Source organism: Anas acuta, chromosome 22 (genome assembly GCF_963932015.1).
Source record: "Anas acuta chromosome 22, bAnaAcu1.1, whole genome shotgun sequence".
Lineage (NCBI taxonomy): Eukaryota > Metazoa > Chordata > Aves > Anseriformes > Anatidae > Anas > Anas acuta.
In genome coordinates, this window is record NC_089000.1 from 5,232,944 (window position 1) to 5,256,213 (window position 23,270).

Below are 23,270 nucleotides of genomic sequence, written 5' to 3' on the forward strand. Positions count from 1 at the left end.
TATACCAACTGAAAAAAAAAGAGCGGGACACACAGTACGTAGAAACTTCGCTTTTATTTCCTTTCTATGTTTGAAGTCGTCAAAACCCTCTTGCTCTGTGGTAGCTCAGTGTGTTTATCCGTGGTGGTTGAGGAGCTGCACGTGTTAGCTTAGGAGATGGTTTGTTGGCAAGTCCTTTTAGGCAACAAGGCGACTTTTCTTTTCGAGCAACTGAGTTTTTTGGAAGAAGCGTCCATCTCTTTGGTGGGGCTGTGCCCAAAGTAGCTGGCACTGTCCGTGTGTGGCCGCAGGTACCGTCCCATGCACAGCCCAGGTCTGAGCTTCAGGAGTTGCTTCTGGCCGAGGTCCGCGGCGTCCTCGTTGTAGAGCAGCACGAAGTGGCAGCGTGTCTCCAAAGGCAGCACGCTCTGGCCTTTCAAGCACTTGTTGAAGATCTCGAGAACCAGATCTGGAAGAGAAGCTGCAGTTAGGAGGTGGTCTGAGCACCCCGGGGACAACACGCACCCGAGCTCATCGCGTCTGCCCACGAGGCAGCTGCACACAATGCAGCTGTGTGTGTGGGCCAGGGGGGAAGTGGTTTCCAGCCTGTGATCTGTGGCCTCCGTGGACTATTAAGACAATGAAACTAAGAAAACAAAAACACAGCCCCCATGTTCTTCTTGCATTCACTTTAGCCCCACTGGCAATGCTTTAGGGAAATGGTAGGGAAAGTATTATATAGGTGTTGACAGTGCAATACGGAATATGAATAACCCCACAAAATAAAGGCAGATATGTACAGCAAGGTAACTGTATTTATGAAAGAAAGCATGAGTAGGCTGTCACCAGTATGTGTCATGCAGAGAGAGATGCTCCCTTTACTGCTTCTCCTTATGCACATGGAGAAAAACACAGAAAACCAGGGGCGAGAGGGACCTCGAGGGGCCTTCTGGTGCACCCCTCCAGGTAGGACCACTTCTAGTTAAGGTACATAAGGCTGCATAAGGGTTTTTTTCTGTCTTTGTACAGTTCAGATAACCGTTAGCCAAATTGGTAAGGCACAGCAGGAGCTACAACTGCACCGAGCATTGCTGTGGCTGTGTAAGGTGCGTTGCACAAACCGACCTCAGCTCTGTGCATGCAGAGCAATAAGCATGGAGAAAATGTGCAGGTGCACCTACAGGGTCACGTATGAAGGGTTAGTCTTTTGTACATACATTTATATGAAAGCATTTCTAAAAGTAATTATAACAACAACAACAACAACAAAAAAAAAAACGAAAAAAAACACAAACAAACAAAACACCACTTATTTCTTTCTAGTGGGATCATGGCTAACAAGACCTTAGCTTTTCTGGATCTGTGTCATGTAGAATTTCAGTGCTTTCCATATGACATGCACTCAGCAGCAAGATATCTTTATTCCAGGGCTATTTTGCAGCTACAACTGATATCAACAGGGATCTCCTCCGACAAGCAGCAGGGTGATATCGTTATCTGCTCTGGCCACTGTGATTTCTTCACTTACCAAGACTCTCGTAGACCACAGCGGGGATGATGTCCCTCAGGACTTTGCAGTCGGTGTGTAATGCAGGGTTCGCGTTCATCTCCAGAAGCCAGACCTAGGAAAGATGAACACCAATCAGGAAAGCAGGCTGGATCCACTCAGAGTCACAGCAATGCCATTTGACTGACTTAGCAAACACCTGGAGATGTAAAAATATGAGTAAATCCCAACAAGGTGTCCTGGCACAGAGTGCAGGTAAGACAGCATTTTCAGAAGGACTTGAATTAAATAACATTCAATTTTGCATATATTTTGTTACTTGAGAACAACACTACATATTATTTTGTGTTTCCAGCTGATAGTCTTTAGATTAAACTCCTGCTCTATGGGCGTGCAAAGGCACCGTGCCTCTTAACGTACTAATTTCTGTAGTGGTTTTGAGTTGAGTTTTTTGAGTCATGTGAAAGGTACAAGGAATCTAGGAATCATGTTTTGATTTGGGGTAGAAATGGGGTCAGAACTGAGCAAACGGCACTGAGTTCTCAATCAGCCCTTGGCCTTGATTTCCTGGGTGTTGGTTTTAGGTAGAAGCCACAGAAGATACTCATTTTTTGTATCCACACAAGTTTCATCTCTATTTCCCTTTGACATGGCAAAGTATGCAGCTCCTAGCTGCAGCATGTGATGGTCCAGTTACAAGCCTATGTGAAACCAAACAGTTGACTCGAATGTAATTCTGTTTACTATTTCTTTTCCCTGCCATGCAAGAAACTCATCTGTTCACTTCCTGCCTTTGCCATATGGTGCTGCATCTTGTATAGAAGACGTATAGGAATTACTTGATGGTTTTTTTTTTTTTCCAGGAAGGATATTTAATCATGCAACAGCCCCAGGCTGTTTTAATTGAATTTTTAAAACATATATTCTCTCTCTCTCTTTTTTTTTTTTTTTTTTTTTTTTTTTCCTTCTAAAGCAGCAATGAGTTTGCCTGCACGTAACTGTGAAATGTGGGTGGTAGATTTTGGCAACGTGATAGCTTTCACTTTTGCACTTTGTTTTTGCTGAGAATAAAATGCAACAATAATTTTCGCTTCTTTGAAATACTGTATTGAAACAAATGAGAAGACTGATAAGTAAGGGTGGTGAAATGTCTGTGTTTTTTTTTCCAGAGGGGAACTGGGACAGCTGCTCAAAACTAACCTGCTCTGCAGATGCCAACAGAGGGCACCTACGTTACATTCATTTTTCTTGGCAAACTTTCTTCTGAGTAAATTTCCTTTTTCCTATTAAAAGTTCATAAGGTTTTCTGCTGACAGACAAACTCAACGAACCTTTATAATTGTCTTGACTAGGTTTTGGTTCCTTCTCCTTCAAAACAAACAAAACTGATGAGCAGGAGGAAGTGTTCACATCTATCAGACTGTGCATCTTTTACATTGTGCTACTTAAGAGTTTCCCAGGTTTTTTAAATGCTTTCAACAACAAGGACAGGTTAAGAAATGTTTTTTGTTCTATTTCAGGGAAAGCAGAGAGAATAAAGCCAAGATCCAGCATATCCATGTGACTACCTGCAATGTTCATGGGGAGCTGTGTACAATTAAAACACCTGAGACTCCTCCTTGCATCTGGTATGCAGGTGCCTTGCTCCAAATTTCATAGCAAACATATGGCAAAGGAGCCAAAACCCAGAAAATCTGTTCTTGACCTCCTAACCATAGATTATCCTTTTTCTTTAGGCTTTCCAAGTGATAAGAGGTTGGTGCTTGGTTAAGCAGTGCTGCTCTGGATGCTTCTGCTAGTGATGAGGTTCCTGCTCCCTAGAGCCCACCAGCACAACTGCACATCAAGGCATCAAAGGTAGGCTTTAAAAACCTTAAATAGCAGGATTTTTCCATAGGCCCTCAAACAGCATGCCAGCTGCAGCCTCTAACTGCATTACACCGTGATCTGAGGTCTCATTCCTTGTTCTTTGTGTAGGGCCAGATGCAGCATGAGCAGATCCTGCAGAGGTTGGCTGGAATTTGCTCAGAGCCCCAAGCTGTCCACAGCAGGGCTGCCTTGTTCTGAGTTCCTCTAGCAGCAGGTGTGCTGGGGGCCTGACCTCTGGCTGGAGCTTTAAGCAGCACAGAAATGCCAGTCGGAAACAGGAATAAAATAACTTGTTCTGTGCTCTGTGTGGTGTGGGCACATCCAGCTCTGCAGCATCCTTGTGGTACCGGTTCCAATCCAAGGGACCAGCCCTTCTTTAGCAAAGGATTTGAGGGTTATCTTTTTTTTATGTATGTCTATCACAAATTGGCAAATGGCTTATCTATATTCAGTCTCTTCTCTCATGATGGATAGCCGAATTTCTTTATGGCTGATGAAAAATTTATACATTTTATCTTCCCAGCATTTCTTTGGAGAAGCCCTTTTGCACCACTGATGCAATGCTTGCTGAAAACAGGTTCTTTGGGCTTTTAAATCACGGTGTCCAAAGCTGTGTAGTGGCTTGGGCATTTGCAATACAACACTAGGAAGCTCCAGGAAAAAAAAATAGAAAAAAAAAAGAGAGAGAGGGAGAAAAAGAAACAGTAACAGTAAAACCACATCCATCACTTTTGCTCTCCTCTTCAAAGTACTTTGTTCTTCTCAGTCTCCATATGAACACGCAAAGCTCTACAGAAAGCTGTGGTTTCTCTGCAGGCCCAGCTTTCATGATTTGTGCTTCTGGGAACTCTGAGGCAGGAAAGCACCTTCCAAGGACTGGGCCAGGATGCTGCAGAGTCTCCGAGAATTATTAGGAGTGATGCTGGGGGCATTTGTATCTCAGATAAGGAGGAAGGAAGAGCATGAGGAGCTCTAGGACTGAACACAAGACCACTTTAAATCAATGTAAAGCAAATTCTGCACATGTCCTCAAATAGGATGCCAGGGAGCATAAGGCTGTTGTGTATTACAGGTGGAGAGGGCAGAATGTCAGACCAGGAATTGTAATGGTAACTCACAGAGGACAGAGTTCACTGCACAGAGCAGTGTTAAAAAATAAAACTGTTGGTTTATTGCTCCCCAATGGAGCATAGACAAACCTATGCTTAAATAAATGCCTAAATTTCCACTTTACCCTCTCTCAAATGCATGTTGCAGGTTCCAACCGACTCCATCACCACTAAGCATCCAGAAATCCTCCTCATTCTTACTGATAGCACTTGTCAAGAAACATATTTAATTTATCTCTCCGTATGTAAAATGCACGGGGATGTAATGGTCTTTAAATACTCAAGTTTTTAACTAGCCAGGTAGGGACTGCCACAATAGAGTGACACTGGATCTTCTATTCTACTTAAAGTTTACACAGCCGGGACTTTGCATGCCAACATTGCAAAAGACAATTGCCTCTGACATTCGAGAAGCACCACTTTCTGTGTCTTTCCCATTTACTCCTCCTTGCCATTGACTTCCCAGACAAAGGAGGCTATTGTCTGGGCGCTGCATACATTAATCCCATTCTTTCATAGGGTTTGCTGTTCCCACTGCCCTTTGCTGGAATATGTTTGAGTTCCTTTCTGCTTTAGCAACAGCAGAATCTGCCAGATGGCTTTCTGTTATGTTTAGATCAGGTGGGTTTTGAAGCAGCTCAGTCGCTGTATTTAGCCTTTTCCTTTCCCTTTCTCCTGGCTTTTCTTGCCTGAGTTTCATTCACTCTTCACGAGCTTGAACTGTAATTCTAGCAGGTTTTATAGACTCGGCGGGCTGACCTATTGCTAAATGCTAAACCTACAATGAACGTGGAGGTGCTGATGCTGACATGGGAATCGATAATGACTGATTCTGCCGTATGCTGAAGGCGAGTCCTTTCTTGGGTACTCAGCTCGTGTAAATCAGTAGACTCCACGTGACATTAGCAGCATTACAAAATCATTTGTGCTGGCTGATTGCCTGTCATGTTTGGTTTCTGGAGAGATAAACAATCTGAGCGGACATTAAAATTCCAATATGTTTGCTATCAACTGAGTGGACATCACGATGCCCATGCTTCTCGCTGTGAACGCTATTTTACCAAGAAAATTCTGCACAGAACAGTTTCTGCTGCAGTAAATATTTTTCTTCCCCTCCTGAGCTGTTAATGCCAGGGTTTCTCTGTGCAGTAGGTGTGCAGGCTGTATAGGTGCCACGTCTTGATGCTGGACAATGGAACTGGGGAAAAAATAAATCCTTCACTTCACAGCTGGCTGAATGTCTCCTCTATTTAATTCCTAGTGCCAAAGCCCGTGTCAAACATTCTGCTCTGCGGGCATTAGACACCTGGACAATATCATACTTAGCATTTGGCAATATTTTAGTCATACCTTGAAGTTTTCATCGATTAAAAAGTCGCAGCCAATGAGGTCAAAGTAGCCCAGTTTGCGATCCAGTTTGTGCTTGGCCGCCAGGAAGCACTGCAACATGATCTGCTGCATCCTCTTCTGAAAGACAGGGAGCGGGGATAACTGATCACTGTCAATGCCAAGGGCAAGGGAATGACTGCAAATCACTTCTGTCCTCTTGGTTTAGGGACACTTTTTCTTCCCCTGCCTCTAACAGAGCCCCTCTCTAGACTTGGAGGGCTGCTGTGTTTTAACACTTTATGCCTGTCCACTTTGAGTTGATGAAGCCCCCTCTTTAAATTGGTTCTCTAGAAATTGGTTCCTGTAGGGATCTCGGCCCTTGTCCCTTACTCAGAATGGGCTGTTTGTACAATTTTTAATGATGATTTTTAGTGAGGCATCGTTAGACTCAGGCTGATGAGATGAAGTCTCATGCACTCAGATAATTTCTTTGCTGCGTTTCCTCTGTGAGACAGGAAGATGGTGAGAAATCAAGCCAGCTGAGTCTTTCATCTCTCCTCCATGAGAGATCTCAGGCCCTGATGTGCTTTTCATGTGGCAAAGTCGTGTCAAAAGTGAAGAGAGAGACCAAGCCAGACAGGGGAGAGACCACTGTAAGGGTAGTCCCTTTGCAGGCTAAGAGGTCTCTCTGGTGTGTAGCTTGGTTTTCAGCGCAGGACCACAGCACTGGGTGAGGAACGTGAAGGACCAAATTGTGTTTTTATGCCAGCACGTACATTCACAGTCTCTTTATCAGCAGTTTACCCATTTTATTAACCACTAAAATTAAACTCTGTGTGTCTTGATTTCTGTGTTTATCATCTGCAGGCAAATGGTTACCATGGGACCATCAATACCTCTTCGCTCGGTGCATTCATTTCCTTAGGGACTCCACTGAACTGAAGGTTTTCCTCCCTACTCCAGTCCCCCTAATTAGGCAGACACACACCATACACTCGCTTGCACTCACAGTAAACACGGTGAAAACCCAGTCCTTGGGGAGGCTGTTGGTTTTCGTGAACTTCTCATTAACGTAGCTGTTGAAGTGCTCCATCCGCCAAACCGTCTCGTCTTTCAGCTGGCTGTACAGGGAGTTCTTCTTCTGCATGTACTGCAAGGCAGGGGACAGACCAAAGGGAGGATTAGGTTTCTGGCAGACATCAAAGCACCCCGAGTTTTTCCAAGGAGCTGGAGCTGAGAGGAACCCCAGGATCACGTTATTGACATGGAGGGATGAGAGCCCCTCACCAGCAGATCTAAATCTGAGCAAGTGCACTGGGAATCACGTAGAGCACTGCCCCAGAGATGTGCCTGACACATGGACAGCACGGAGACAGCTATCCAAGCTCTGTCAAAGCAGTGTTTTCTCTGTGTGCATGTATGATGCATCTGCATCAGTGCTTGGCAGATGGGCAGAGGTGTTTTCAAATCATAGTCATGATATTCTTTGGACCAAGTCTGGTTCCAAACAATTCCTCTCTTCCACTGTCTCATTAACCCCTAGGTCAGCTGGAGCTTATCACTCCTGGGGTAGGAGGGGAACAAGGGCGGAATCAACTGTGACTCGAAGCCTGGCCTATTACCAGCTGCTCCTGTAAATTTAGTTTCCCTCCTCCCAGCAGGAACCTAGGTAATTTATGTTCTGCTAATAAACACCTGTCCTTTGTTTAATGTCGCTTGTGCCATGGGATCCTACCCAAGCACCTGAATTCCCGTGTGGATAGCTCTCTACCTGAGCAAACAAACTATTCCAGGAAAACAAGCAGCGTACTGGTAATAGCATATATTGCAGGAAGCAGCTATAATCTGCTGTCCTGAACTGTGCTCCTACAGGAACTGTAAAACTCCAACAAGAACTGAAGTGGGCTTCTCTCATAGCTCCCTAATGCATATTTTGCCCATTTTCAGAATACAGTGTTATACTGGGAGAGGGGCTTTAAAAGCAAAACTGTTTTCTCCCTTCCAATTCTTTTCATTCTCTTAAATTAAGGTCAGTTCTAACTACTGAAGTGGCTTATATGAAGGAAAAAAAAAAAAAAAAAAAAAAACTCAGGTAGTTTTAATTAAGAAATTCTTCTATTTTGTATGACAAAATGGGATGGGAATATGTGCCAAAGGAGCCTTGGTGAGTAAATCTCATTTGAGAAGCCAAGGTGGAGATTTAAGAATGATGGCTCTTGGAGAACACATCTGCATCTTACATCATTATGATTATCACGTTTAAACACAGCAAAATCCTTTAAGATCAGCAAAATCCGTAGCCAAGTCTAAGGCTCGTTTGTGCTAGGTAGCCCCTGTCAAAGGCTTCATCTCTACAGATATATGAGAGAAAAATGCCAGGAGGAAGAGGTCCAAGGAAGGAAATTGTCAGCATAAGCACAAAATTGGTCCATGGCAGAGAGTACTACTTCTGTTCAGCCTCCATTTCATGGGTGCACGAGGCATATTTTCAGCCTTTCAAGGCTTTTTTTGCTTCCCTTCTCTGTAGTCCCTCCTCCCCTTCTTCTGAGCTAAGTGTGCTTGGTTCACCTGGTTGGTGAGATGAACGGTCAGGTCGTCAGACATGGCATCGTAATTGGTGCAGGTCAGGCGGACATAACCCTGGGCAAAAAACAACACATAGGGTGCTGTGCAGGCAATGAGCAGGTAAGACCGGACATCAAACTTCTTCCCTTCCAGGAGCAGAGGCTGGTGGATGTACCTGTGAGGGCAATGCAAGACATGTCACCAACAGGCAGCTGTAAGGCAAGGTATGTTCAAAGCTCACCCCAAAACCCACAGCCAGTTCATTTCACACCACGGAACAAAGATGTTTGTCCTTGTTTCAACATTTCTTAAGGTGAGTGGCAGCAGAGGGCGCTCAGAAGAGAGGCTAGAAGTGCTAGGAACGGATTCCAGAGGAACAGAAGCTGTGCTGAGTCTCAGAAGGTAATTAAAGATTTACTAATATTTACTGGAGAATACAGAAATTTTGTCTGAACACAAAGAACCCTTCATGCAGCACCACTGCTTTTATTGCCAGTCTGATGTCATCTGGGAATTGTTTCCTTTTATCATCAAAGGTTGCTGGATGCCCACACAAATACCAAGAATAAGCTGTTAAAACAATCAGTGCTAACAGTTTTCAAAGGCGTATGGAGCCTCGTTATTCACAGCCTAAGCCAGTTCCTTGCTATTAGAAATCAAGATGAGCACTCAGGTAGGGTAGCTTAAACTAGTTCCTAGTTTAAATAACTGCACGCAAGGCTTTTTGTCATGTACAGAAAGGTAGCACCTGGCCTTTTGAAGCCCTGCTTAAATTTCCAGACAAAGGGAAACTCTTTCTGATGGCGAAGATCTGCCTTGAAATGACTGAAGTGCCCATGCAAGACGGACTAACCAGAGAAACAGCCTCTCTCCCACAAAAATACGTCGATGGGAAGATGTGGTATAAATATATTAAACACCTATGGAACAAAATAATGCACTGGGGCTAGTATGGCTTAGTTAAGCACACTACTCACGCGTGGATTCCCAGGCTTCGATCTCTACCTTTGCACTATTCTCGCCTGGGGAGCCCTGCACTGCACCCTCTTGCTGGGCAGGTCTCCCTCGGAGCTGTGCAGCTTGGCTTGAAGGGTGTTGGCAGCAGCGGGGTTTTTAAGGAGGAAAATTCCTCGGCCTTGGTTAGAGCAGCTTGGCTTGCAGATCCAAATCTGTTCTTCTGCAGAGAGAAACGAGTCTGTTATAGTGACCTGTGGGGTGGGAAACACCGGTGTGCCAGTTCCTGGGCTCTGAAAACTGCTCGCTTCAACAAGTGAATGGATCTGCACACACACAGGCATCACCGATGGACATCAGTGGTTATTACTGTGGCTACATCAATGAATTTCTTAGAGGAACATGTAGCTATTTAAATTGGTTGCTACCACGATGAAGACTGTTCACCTTTGCAAAGCTCAAAAAAGGCATTTCTCTCATCTTTTAAGTCCAGGCGAAAAGATTCTGGGAAGAATTCTTCCATCTTCAGTAACCTATGGGAAAATCAAACACAAGTTGAAAACCCTATCCAATATGTTAATTCCTTGGTTACTTTCCGAAAGGGTGCTTGCAAGACACTTGAGGTTTTTTTTTCTTCTTGTAGACAGATATTTTTGTTTGTTTGTTTTCTTGAGCTACCTCCCTCCATCCACTTTCAAGAATATATTTTAACCTTAAGACATTCTCCATATGCTCATTTCTTTTGAAAACTGAGATGGCTGCAGGTAACCGTGGTATAGGATTGCCTTTTTTTTTTTCTTTTTTTTTTTTATGGATATGTCAAAAATAGAGGACCAGAGATGGCAATAAACTGCTTTTATATTTACAGTGTCTCTGCCACAAGAGGTTGTGACCTTTCCAGTAGGAGAAGGCACCCAAAAGAGGGGAATTATTGTGACCGCTGTCTTGGGAGACCTGGCCTTTGTACAACTCTGGATATTTCAATCTTTAATGTAGGTACTTTGGAGGAGGAGAGATGGGAGGAGTAGTGGGGAGGGTGGGGAGGATGATTTTCCGGACAATAAGGAAAATAAAACACCATATAATTTGTGTCCTGTACTTTTATGCATCCAGAAGAAGCTGCTCCTTTGTTTATGTGCTCTCACTTTTGCTTGGCATAAGTTTCTGCTCAAGGTTCAAATAAGTGAGAGTTCTTACTTGGAATTAGAGCTCCTGCCGACCTTTTTCATCACCCGCTCTTGCTCTCTCAGGCAGGATAAAAGCCCTATTTTACTGGTGAGGACTCTGTTGTTAGGAATCTGGTAGAGAAGCTGTTCACCTGTGTAAGGAAAAAGAAAAAGAAAAAAAAAAGAAAGCTTGTTCTCATTGCCGCATGCAGGAGAATGTGGAGGGTGAAGCTGACCTGGTCACTGCTGACTCTCACTACTGGTGGGAGAGGTGGCTGGGCCCTGGGAATTTGGATGCACTGATGGGACCAAGGGTAGAGAGCAGCTCAAAAAGCTGGCTGTCAGCACAGCAGAGCTGTTTGGCTTTTAGGGACTCCCTTCTCCCTAGAGACAGCCGGGCCTGGGGGGTGTATGGGGTGACCCAACTTGAGCTTTGCTGCTTTATCTATGTGTGCACCGTTGCCTGGAAAAGGCTGTGGGGCTGCCCCTCGCCGTGGGGCACTCTCTGCATGCAGAGCTTTGCCCAGTGCTCACGAGGTGCCAGAGCAGGCTGCTCGCTGCTCTGGTGCTGCAGGGCAGCCTCGGCCCTACTGCGGCCTGCGCGGGCCCGAATCCACAGAGGGAGGGCCACCTTTCAGAAGCGATTATGACGCTCTGTGTTTAATTCATTTCAATGGTATCTTTTCTCCCAAAGCTGCTCTCTTGTCTAAAACCCTTTCTTTAATCACCATGGCAATCCAGCTCCGATATCCCCGCCGAGGTCTGCCAACGAGTTGAGGTTACCTGGTTCTCCTACCCCACAGGTGACCTCCTCCGCCCCGGGAGCCACAAGCCCAGCGTTCTCAAGTTTTTTCCCACTGCCCTCTCCCACTCAAGACCCAGTGGCACCTCTACCTTCTTTGAAATGGTAATAGGTCTCTCGGCACTTGATCTCACACCATTTCAGCGCGTAATCCTGTCTTCTGTTGTCATAGATACGCTGCCAGCCTCTGCGCTGGCAATAGATGCTCACACTGCATATGGAAAACAAAATAGCAAAGTAGCCCCCCTTCCAGTAACAAAGACTTACTCAGCTCCCGTCCCTTGAACTCCTTACAGTTTTCCCTGGGAGCCTGACCTAACACCCCCCAGGAGTCCCTGGGTGGGGGATAAGGTGGGAAACATTAATTAGGATGGCTGCAAGTGGACCTGGATGCTAAGGACATGGTGATTTTGCAGCACTAATGAGAACTTGCACCATTACAGCAGGGTTATTTCAAGCAGGATGCATGAGGTACCGGTGGAATAGGAATGATTTGCATTGCGGTCCAGTCTTAGCGAGGCACCTCTGCCGAGCAGCGCAAGGAGAGATGACAAGTAGCAATAGGAAAAGCTGTTTGTAGACAAAGCTATGGAAATTCAGCAAGGAGCGTGCTGTTTACAGCAGCCATTCTGTGCTGCTTGCTGGTGACAGTGTCTAGAGAAGAGTGTCAATATGCTGGAAAGATGAAACTTCTGATCTGACAATTTTCCTTGGGCAGAAATCTCTTCTTATTTTTTGCTTGTTTTGCATTTAGCAAAATGTGTTGATCAACAACAGTGGTGCCTAGCTCTAGTGATGATGCTAGCTGATCTGCTATGTGGAGTAGCTAAGTGATTTTTGAACAGCCCCAAAAGAGAAACTTTCATCAAATAAACAGAAGTATTTAGTTTCTTTGCATAGAGATAGCAGTTAACTATTTTACCACAGCTATTTTTTCAATAGGTACTTTCCATCTGAATTATTTTAAAACCATTGCTCGTGTGTGCCACTCCAAGGAGACACCAAGTAAAAAGGAACTGATTTGATGCTAATGGCTGATGTGTGCTTTCATATATTGTCACAATATTCTTCATATGAATTTGCTGAGAGGACCTACTTACAGTCCAGCTCCATTGGATCCACTGATATAAAAATAAGGTCCTGGTCCCTTTGGCTCCTCTCGTATCACTACTTCGGGCTGTATTTCTTGAGGGCATGCCTTACCACATGCTCTGTTCTTGTGAGGCTTGGCTTCATCAAGCTCCAGTTCAGAGGCAGTAGAAATAGCTGCAAAAATTAAAATTGAGAAACTTCACATGATCTGGGATCTTCTCCATAAAATGCACGTGTAAAAAGGCAGCTGCTACAGAATAAAATATTGTAAGGGATCACCTAAATTGACTTTATAGCCATTGATGGTGCAGTCTTAAAACAATTCAGACATTATTGCTGATGTAACCTGATGGTGCAATCAGGTAGTATATCAAGTGGAAAAGTGCCATAAAATGAGCAGAAATCAGCTACAGAAAAGCCTCACAGACTGCCAGGTCTTGGAGTGGGGGGCAAAAAAAAGAAGGGCAAGAAAAGCCTTCTGAAAAGTGATAGCCATACATTGTACATTAAAACAGATTTCTTTAATTTTTTAAAGCCAACAGGAATTTTGACGAGCCCAGGATGTGACAGCTCTGAGGTCCCCGACAGGCAGCCACGAAGTGGAATGGCATATGGGAATTGTGGTGACAGTGACTGAAGGGGTGGGAATGAAAAACACCCTGCTTCAGATTGGAAACTAATCATGTCAGAGCTTGCCATGGTTCTGTTGCTTATTCTCAGCTCCCAGGGCTCAGAAGCTGATGAATATATAGGACATAATCATTTTTTTCGATACAAAGTTAATGGGATCTGCCTAATCTGTAAAGTGCTGCTGTGTCATTTCTGGAGGAGAACGAGAGCGCTTGTATCTGGCTCTAGCAGTGGCAAAGAACTTTGACTTGTTGCCCTTCCAGGAATGATAAACCAGGCTGAAAACGTCAGTTGCAGACCTTCCTCTTTTTTTTTTTTTTTTTTTTTTTTTCCTGTATAATGCACAGCAAATGAACGGCTCATGACTACTTGTATAGCTCACATTTGGGTTATTGAGATGCAGATCACTGGCCAGGCATCTATGAAAACCATCTGAAGGCCTAACAGTTCCAGGGGCTGAGAAGCTATGCCTCCGTTTTTTATTGCACCTGCACAAGACCTTTGGGAACAGCAGAGCCTGGGAACAGACAAAAAGTCTTCTCCACCCTAGTGCTGCTCCCCCTGGAACAGGGCGGTAGCAGGGAAGGAGGCAGCAGGAAGCCAGCAGATGACAAGACTGGAGTTGTCTACCCTTTGGACTGCTCTTTTATCATTGTTTTCTGTATTACATCCCGTGATCGCTTGAGTGAAACCTACTAACCCAGTGACAAATCTCCTTCCAATTGGAGCAAAGGTATTGGGCGTTGGTATCTCGTATTTTACAAGCATTTATTTTATGTCTTCGTTGCACTCCTCTGTGAATGCAGTGCACCAGGTGCAGCCCATGCGGTTTCCCACCAGGCTCACACACTTGGCTCAGTTTATTTTGGAATACACGAAGTTGATTGCAAGCTCTTCGAGGCGGGACCCACTTGAAATTTCTGCTTCTACTGGCCACCATGGGGTTCTGACTGTAAAAGCCCTTAGTGTTGCACACTACAGCAATACCCATGCTATTATATTATTATTACGCTAAGTGTCAGGTCAATTAAGTGGCATGCAGGAAAGCAGCACAGCTCAGCTGCTTGCAGCACGTGGAAGGTTGTGCCTCCCTGCTAGTTGCTGGCATCTTCCACCTGAAATTGTTGCCCTCCTTAGCACTGTGTGGTACCATGCTGCTCTTGCTACTCTTTGAGATGGGAATGTGAATATTTATTTATCTATTCTTAACCTTTAATTGCTTGGTCATACCTCCTGTATGAGTTTATGTCTCTTAGCATCCCTCTCCTCGCCTGGATTGCTAAGAGATCACCTGGTTTTAAGCAGTCCCATTTACCCTGGGACGTAGGCACACGAGCTATCCTGCAGTGACTGCAGAGCTCCAGGCTGCTCCTCCATCAGTCTGAACACGTTCGTGTCTCTCCCTCTCTAATCTCTATACAGAGACCCAGGGGATGGGAGCCTCTTATCTTATTTTCTAATTATGGAACATCCTGGTGTTAAAGATGAATTTTCATTTCATTGAATCTGTTGATAGTTATTATTTTAGCATCCCATTAGCCTTCATCGGCATGTTTTGCACCCTCAGACAGCTAATTGCTAGCAAGGTAAGTGGAGCCAGGCATGCAGGGGGCATTCCTAGTGCCTGGCCATGCCCATTTCACCTCGGGCTGCACACCTGACCAGCACAACAAAGCTAAATCTAATCATCTTCTAATCATCATCAGACAACCACTACCCTAAAGCTTTCCTTTTTATTAAAAAGGTGTTCATTTGGAGAAAAAAAGTGTATTTTTACTGCCAATGCATGGAATTCAATTCAACAACAAATACATCAGAAAAATATTAATATTGTTTTAGTCATTGTAAATTTATGGCATTAGAGACAAATTATCTCTTAATAAAATCTTTTTTTTTTTTTTAGATGAACTGCTTGCTACTGGATAGGTTGTAGTTTTTTTTTTTTCTTCACATTTTCAACAAAGCACTTACAAGGTAAGCATAAAATATTTTAATTTCACTAATGTTTGCCAGCCAATATTAATTACTTCAGTCCTGAATTATTTTAGAAGCAAAGTGACTGATTTATATTCACAGGGTTTATCTGCAAAGGTATAAATTATGTGCAGTATGCCTGCAATCATGCTGGTTAATGGCCAGCACATTAGTCGGTGTAAGAAGGTGCAGATCTCTTCATACTGGTATCAGCTCAGATGCTGGGCATAGGATTTGGCACAAATAATTAAACCAAGGGTACAAGAATCACCTCTGCCAGCTGATAAGGCCTGAGCCCGTTGCTGCTTCCTTCCCTGTAGCACGGGGCTGGTGTTCTTCTGCCTCTTGGGGGGCACGGAGGCCATCTCGGTGCCCAGTCTGCAGAAGGAAAGATCATGGTCAGCCCCCTGGCCAGTGCCACCAGGGATTTGGGATGGCTGCAAGGGGTCCTCGCCTTATTCCTATACTCAATAGTGTCCAGTTTCTATGTACAGCTTCTGGAGGGTGGCCTCAGCGGGGGAGGATGTGGATTTCCAAGTCATGTCTGGAGGACAGGCCTGGAATATTCGCTCTAAATGCCATAAAACAGATGAAAATGGCTGCTGGGCTTAGAGCTGGCCACTGCTGCCCTTAGATGACACAGAAAGGTTTCAGCATCTTACTGATAAACCGCTCCGTGCCATACCTCCACAGAGATCAGAGAGGCATCCTGCACAGCCACAACTTCTTGCCTTTCGGCCCCTTCTCTCCGGGCTGAAAATGAAATGAAACCGCGTTTTTTTTGCTAACAAAAAGTAGTGGGAATTCTAACCTTTGCTCGGCAGTTTCTAAACACTTTTGGAGAGCTTTAACTGCTCCCCGTCCTTCCTTCAGCTGGGAGAACTTGCACTTGACTTCTAGACAGGCCATGAAGAGCTCCTAAAGAAAAAAAAAAGTCCCGTGGTGGAGCAGGTTTGGGCTCTGGAAGAGCGCAGGCTGCCTTCTTTCATCGATTTAGGGGTGCCACGGCACGAGCAGTGGCTCAAAAACCCAACCTGCTGCTGCTCCACGGAGCTCGAGATGCCATCGCAGAGGCCCAGGCAGCCTTCAGCACTCTGACCACGGGCCGAGCTCCTAGCAACAGCTGCCTGGCTACTGCTGGTAACCACACCAAGGGTTCTGGCTCTAAAAAACGCGCCGGGATTGCCACAGACACGTGTGCTTTCAGATAAAGGCGTCCCGTGGCAGAGCTGCTGAGCAAATAGGCAACCACTGGTTGGACAACGGGTAAAATACCAGAATATATAGGCGTTAAATAGCAGAATATATAGGCGTTAAATAGCAGAATATATAGAATTTAAATAGCAGAATATATAGACTTTAAATAGCAGAATATATAGACTTTAAATAGCAGAATATACATACTTCATCCATAATGTGGCTTTCCTGGCAGAGTTTGTGGAGCTCAGCACTTTGTTGGACAGGGTACTGGAGTCGATCCAGTACTGGAGGAAAGAGTTGCTAACGGGGTAAAATTCGTGCTCTAAATCCTCCTGCTCCTTTAGAGGCAAATCCTTCTGCAAGCTCCTGAAGAGCATCTCGGAAGCCAAAAGCAAAATGCTGAATGCGACAGCCCTCCAGAGCCAGCCAAACCCTCTGTGTGCCAAAGGTGAGGGTGCTGCATTGCCAAATGCAGCTGTGCAACAGAGCTGCAGCTGCAGCAGGGTTCGGTGCTGACGTGTGCCTTTGCACCACCTGCACGCTCCGGGCATCATCCTGCTGTGGCACCCGGTGCTGGTGGGACTGGGCAAGGGGTTCAGCCCCAGCCAGAGGGAATCCTGCCCGTCAGACCTCTCCAGATGTGAGCAGAGCGAGCTGTGGCACAAAAGACATAAATTCAAACATACGTAATAAATAAATAAATAAAATAAATACAATAATACGTAATGTGAATTAACTGACAAATACAGAGATTTTGCCTGGAATTAGGTTATTGATTCCCTTTTATTGTTTTACTGTGCCACTGAGCTGTAGCTACTGCTGAGCTGAGCCTACAATAATCAGGGATTAATTGGATGTTAAGGAAAAGAAAGGGAAGGCAAGAGGAGAATTCCCCACTTCACCTCAACCTTCATAAATTCCTGTGTGTGATTCAATGAGCCTGAGGGTGCTGGGACAAGTATGGGAAAGGAGCAACTCCATGGTTTTGGGTCCTTCCCCAAAATAAAATCCTTACCAAATGGAGTGCATCCATTGCTAATTTTATGACTAAATGAACCATTATACGACTTTGGTAAATTATTGTTTCTACAGGAGTCTCTCCTCCCTTACTTTTTTTTTTTTTTTTTTTTTTTTTTTTTAATATTAAACTGTGAATTGTCTAAATGCAGTGAAAAGTGGCTAACACAATGGGACCTTGATTTTTTTTCTAGCAGCTGCTGTGTGCTACCAAACCAGCAATAACGGAGGGTTTTGACACTTAACAGAGCCTCGGTCAATAGTATAAAGATAGAAACGCCTACTTAAGTAGACTTAAATTCCTCTCTAAATACGGATTTTTCCGTCCTTCAGATATAGGAACAAAAAATAGCTTTTTTTTTGTGTGACCTTGGCTAGGTGTGCAGGATGAGTTGGGTCATCTCCAGGGTTAACACCAGAAGATAAAGCCTGGAAAGGTCTGCATTTACTGCCAGGCTTTCACACTTTGGTTTGCAGACACAGCAGCTCGGTTACTGGTCTGAATGGAGAACTTTGGCCGTGTCTGCCTGCAGCACCTGAGCTGCTGAAATCTGCTCTGCAAAGAAGGGGAGCCCTGGCCACGGAGCAGCTCCTCATGACCGAGACCGCAGGGAGGAAGGGTGAAAATCCAGCTTAAAAAAAATAAATAAATAAATAAAAAAATATATATATATATATTGAAATACATCATGTGGTAACAGCCCCTCTGCCCCAATAAAGCAGGGATGGGGAAAGCTGCTGGCAGGTGGGATTTGGCACAGCTTCCATCCCTCTCCGCATTGGCCCAGCATCCTCCGACGTGGACGTGCCAAGGTAGCATGAATACCCTGGCACTCCTCCCCGGTGTCACGGTGACCTTCAGGAACATTCTCCGTCTGTTCCTGCTGGCGCACAATGCCCCGATTAGCTCCAACAGCTCCTGCAGCGCAGGGCAGGATCCTGTCCTCGCCTTACCTTCCACCTTCCTGGATTACCTCTGGTGGCCAACCCGGGGCTTAATCTCCCTGGTCACACCGAGAGAGAACAGCGTGGGGTGGGAGGGCGGCCGTGTTGCAATCTACACCACGGCAAATACTTTCAGTAAACGTTACACCCTCTAGGAAATGTTGCCTAATTGCAGCAGGGGAGCGGCCGACAGTTAGGGAGCAAAACGTGGGCTGCCTCGGTTTTCCTCTGAGCACGGCGCAAGGAAAGGGGAGAGTCATTACCAGAAAAGGTTTAAGTATTTATTTCTACTATGTATTTTGTGATCCTAACACAATTTTACACGCACTTTGGACACCTGGTTTCCTCCCTGCTTCTGTTTGAATATATATATACATACGTGTATATACTTTAATAATGTGCATTCATTACCAGTAAAGATTTAAGTTTTTATTTGTACCATGTATTTTGTGATCCTAACACAGGCGATTTTACACACACTTTGGACACTTGGTTTCCTGCCCATTTCTTTTTGAATAGATGTATATATATATTTAATTCACCTTGTAATTCAAAGAAGCTGTGACTTCTTTCAAAGTGACATCCATTCCCCTTCCACCCACCTGCAGGACTGTAACACAGCGAGGCCTCCGAAATCTGCTGAGTTTTATAGAACTTGCCCAATAGGCTTAAAAGTCATTAGAGTAAGAAATAACAGCCCGAGTGATTGTATAATCCTTATTATGCTGGAAAACCAGGCCCAAAAAATACCGTGCAATAGAAAAGAATGCGTGCTGCCAGCACAAGCAGTTATAGATATGCTAAGACAGCACATGTTTAATTCAAGGTGGTTCTTCTGCCAAAGGGTTTCTGTGACATGATTTGCTGCACAAACAACATTTGAGTCATCTGTTTCGGGAATCACACGGTGGGGCAGCTTGCTGCTGCATTTTGTCTGTTTAGTGTGTAAAGTCGGGTTGTTTCGGTGCAATCGGCCCATTGCATTCCATGTTTCCCATCCTGTGGGATCCATATGAGGTTCAAGTGTAAGGAGCTAGTCCCTTGGCTATGAAATATATCAAGATTTGTATAAGAAATAATATTTCTGCTATAGAAGATACAATAATAAGGTTATGTTTCTTTTTCAAAGTTCTCATGAAATCCAAACTACAAAAGCAAGGAGCACAATACTAAGACAAAATTAAAACCCAGTAAAAATTAGAATACTAAATGGGAGAAAATTCCTTTGAAAAATAAATGTTCTGTGTCATTTCTTATGCTGAACCTCAAGGCAAACCACTGAGCCTTGCCCTTCACCAACCAGCAACAGAAAGCTCACAGCCCATAGCCCCAGCAGGGCTCAGAGGGGCTGCATCTTCCTCCATAAACAAATTATTTTCTAAAGCAGGTGACAGAAAGAAGCAAGGTGCATGAAGACAAGGCAGTGTTTTCTTGCTGTAGAGAAAAAAAAAAAAAAAAAAGAAAGAAAAAAAAGGGTGCTTTACTGCAGGAGTATCACATTGGTGCTTCTTGCTATAAATCAATGCAATTTGAGGATGGAAAACTACTGGTGGTTGGTGAGCAAAGCCTTGGCAGCTCTCCCCCCGGATCCTGAGCATCGTGGTGCCTGGGGAGCAGGGTTTTCCCACTGGCAAGCTGCTGAGCCTCAGCAAGCACTGGGGGCTGGAGCATTGGCCATGGGTTTCCACCCGCCTGCCGTGGGAGCGGGCGCTATCTGGCCGATCTCCTGCATTCAGAGATGCCTGGGGAGTGACTCATGTGCTGCCGCCTGTGCTCCCCGTGCCCTTTTCCACCGCGAACTGGAGGGTCAGGACGGCGTGTCGCTCGCAAAACAATGTTTTAGTAATGCTGGGAGGCTGCTCACCCCCAGCCCGGCACACAAAATAATTCCCAAACTACCTGTGGAGCCAAGATGAGGTCAAGCCCTTTTTTTTTTTTTTTTTCTCTCTTAGCTTTGCATTGCTTTTTCCTAGCAATAATGGTGTTTTTTTTGTTTTTGTTTTTGTTTTTTTTTCACAGAATGTGCTTTTCCAAGGGGCTACTGCACCATCAGGGAGGGGGAAGCCCACCTAGGCAGGACTCGTGGGGCCATGTGCAGGTATTTTCTTGTGTGCAGCAGTGCCATTGGGTCAGACAGCATGATCTGCCCTTGGTTATGCAAGAAATCCACTGTGAGAGATAGGAAAAACTCATACACTCTTCCAGGCTTTTGTTTCTTAACCTATATGATGGGTAAAAGAAGAAAAAATTAAAAAAAAAAAAGTATAAGTATTGCGGAATTGAATGATAATTGGTAATTATAAAGTACTTGGATATGCTTATTAAATAATTCATCCTAGTGCCTCCCACCTTAACGAAAGTTGCAGGCATGGCTTGTGTATGTCGTAAGGTATTGGCAGGGCCGGAGGAGGAGCAAGAGGAGGCAGCTGCCTGCCCCTGCTCCCACCTCTCACTGCACAGCAGGCATGCAGGCCCCAGACTCGTGGAAATTAATGATTAAGCCCAGACCGAAATCCTGAAACAATGCCGTGGAGTTAGAAGACAAATCCGCTGGGTTCAGACCCAAAATCCAAGCTTTCTGGCTGGCTGCTGAGGCAGTTGTGTTCCGAGGCCAAGCCAAACCACCTCATCACACCTGCATCGTCGGAGGGCAAATCCTCCACACCGGGGTTTCTCTAGCCAGCTTTATCATAGAGTTAGACTTGATGGTCTTGATTTTTTCCCAATCTAACTCTGTGATTCTGTAGCAGGACCAGTTTTCAGCACCTGCAGCCCTGCTCGAGCACAGGCTTTTGGCCTGAAGTCCGGGGAACTGCAAAATCTTCCACGGCTTTCAGCTGGCCTTGTATCAGCGCTTTGAGGAAACTGGGACTGTTTCTTAGAAAATGCCCCCCCTCCCTCTCCCTCTGCTGCTTTGTTGTTGCCGCTCTGTTTTTGTAGGGAGCCCTTTTCCTGGTGTTTTGCTCTGCTTTGGGGCTGCCACCTGGGAAGGGCCGAGGCGCTGGAGCAACGTGACGTGCTGCCTGAGGAGTGGCGGTGGCAGAAGGAAAGGTGAGCAAGGAGGAAAGCAAACAGCTCTCGTACGTGACTTTGGTCACTTAACGGGGGAGGACAGGCTGACAAGCTGCTCTCCTCTCCCACAAAGAGACCAAGGGCTCCACCTGGGCACGTTTTGGCCGTTTACCTGCTGCCACCTAATAATAATTAAATAATCTCTCCTTGTCTGAGCTCCTTCCCTCCCGTTCCCCTGGCTTTTCCCATTTGAAGATGTGACCTGTTCTTGGCATCCAGGGAACATCCTGTGACCTCCCCCGGTCCCCAGGCTTGGCAGAGCCTTTCCACGATGACCCCATTGCATTTTTTTTTTCCAGTTGGCAGTGCCGTGGTGGCTCTTTGCTGCTGCAGGTGCTTTGCTGCAAGTGGCAGGGGAAATGCTGAGCTTCAAGAGCACCGAAACCCACTCCTGTCGGAGCTGTCTCCGTGCGACAGATGGCCTTGTGGAGAACAAAGCAGAGGGCCATTTACAACAAGCAGGAGTGTGCTTTGGCGAGCGCAGGATGTTTGCTCTGCAGCTCGGGGGAACCAGCTGGTAATGATGCAGAACCTCGGCGCTTGGTGCCCATGGGAAAGCAGCGGTGCCAGGCTGCGTGCGAGCCCTGTGAATGTTTGTTTCTCTCTAACAAAAGCAGGAGTGCTGCAGGCAGGAGGAGCAGCTCTCTTTCCTGCTCGCAGGACTCTGCTAACACATCTGCTTGCTGCTCCGCACCATCGCTGAGGCTGTCCCAGCAAGCCAGCACTGCGGTGATACGGCAAAGCAGTGCTGACCTGCCAGCCTCCATCCTCTGCCTTCCCTCATCCTCTGCCTTCCCCTCATCCACGTGCTCTTAAACTTTCTTCTTCCTACCTTCCAGAAAGGCCAAATCAGCCACCGAAAGCCTGGGGCTTGGTGCCATTGCCATTAGCTTTTGTGCCTGTGCTGCACCATGAAGCCCAATAAAGTCCAGCCCTTACCTCCCGCCTGCTTGCCCATGTCATATTGTTCCAGAATCAAAACCAGGAAACAATGCAAGGCAATAAGTTACGAAAACCAGCAAGGAGCTGGAGGAACCAGTTACAGGAGAACTGTGCTGGTTTACTGCCAGGATGGTCGATGTGCAGAATTCCTAGGAAATTCAATAAGGACATGGGGAGGAGTGAATGAAAAAGAGTGGGTTTTATTATATTTATTTTATTTTATTTTATTTTATTTTATTTTATTTTATTTTATTTTATTTTATTTTATTTTATTTTATTTTATTTTATTTTATTTTATTTTATTTTATTTTATTTTATTTTATTTTTAAATTTATTTAATGTATTTATTTAGGCATAAACTACTGTCAAAGTGTTACTTTTGTGTGTTGTTAGAGCAGAGGGTCACCATCTATTGGAAGTCTCCTCCATTGATCTTTCCTTGCCCTGCTCACTTGATTTATTTAATCAAACTCCAGAGGAGGGGTGTGGGCACAATACCATCCCATTATGGGCTGAAGCCATGATAAAACGATCTGGGCTGATTCACTAGCAGTGTGATGCAGGCTCTCAAATCATCTGTGGCATCCTCAAAGCTGGTGTCAGGCACCCAAATCCCGTTGAATTCCAGTTTGATTTGGGCACTTGGCTGCCTGGGCTTTCCCAAAAATGTCATTTGAGAGTTCCCTGCTCTGCAGCGTTACCTGCTGTGGCATTTGCTTTGGGCTCACACCACTTTTTGGGACACTCTTGTCACTCTAAATGCAACTCCTTTTTCAGAACCAGACTGCCGTTGGCTACGTGTCCTCCCGGTTATTTCTCCCTTGCGAGATCTTCACTCCCTGACAGGGCCCCATCTGTTGCTGCGAGTTACTCCCGAGTGTGCCTCACACCATCCGCCAGGGCCAAATTTTGATGCCTGTTGTCAGTCGTGATTTGCATAAGCCACCAGGACCATCCCACGGAGCCATGCTATTTATATTTTCTCACTGAGCAGCCCAGCAAACCTGAGCATTTGTTTGGCAGAGCCAGACTTTTTGTGAATTGCTCAGAGTGCCTCCTAAGAGCTTCAGGTGGTTTCCTTGCAATGTGGCTTCCGTGTAGAGATGCTCAGTTAGCAC

At 45.3% G+C, this 23,270-nt stretch overlaps 1 protein-coding gene and 1 long non-coding RNA gene across 3 annotated transcripts; one reads left to right on the forward strand and one right to left on the reverse strand.

Annotated features, from left to right (window-relative positions):
• Window positions 1-35: 35 nt before the first annotated feature.
• Window positions 36-20,617, reverse strand: TTLL10 (tubulin tyrosine ligase like 10). Its single transcript, XM_068658681.1, has 12 exons — window positions 16,381-20,617; window positions 15,248-15,354; window positions 12,381-12,546; window positions 11,373-11,491; window positions 10,510-10,630; window positions 9,760-9,845; window positions 9,364-9,535; window positions 8,362-8,533; window positions 6,803-6,943; window positions 5,815-5,931; window positions 1,508-1,601; window positions 36-448 (listed from the first exon to the last, which is right to left on the reverse strand). Exons 1-12 carry the CDS (start codon window positions 16,728-16,730, stop codon window positions 150-152), a joined length of 1,944 nt encoding a protein of 647 aa, XP_068514782.1. The 5' UTR covers window positions 16,731-20,617; the 3' UTR covers window positions 36-149.
• On the forward strand, window positions 8,362-15,234 carry LOC137843430 (uncharacterized). 2 transcript variants are annotated; one of them, XR_011089514.1, is made up of 7 exons: window positions 8,362-8,416; window positions 8,512-8,582; window positions 8,672-8,760; window positions 10,181-10,304; window positions 11,220-11,385; window positions 12,908-13,735; window positions 14,906-15,234. It is a non-coding gene; the product is annotated as an uncharacterized lncRNA (long non-coding RNA). The 2 variants fall into 2 exon arrangements; XR_011089513.1 differs by lacking the exon at window positions 14,906-15,234 and having other exon boundaries at window positions 12,908-14,897.
• Window positions 20,618-23,270: the final 2,653 nt, after the last annotated feature.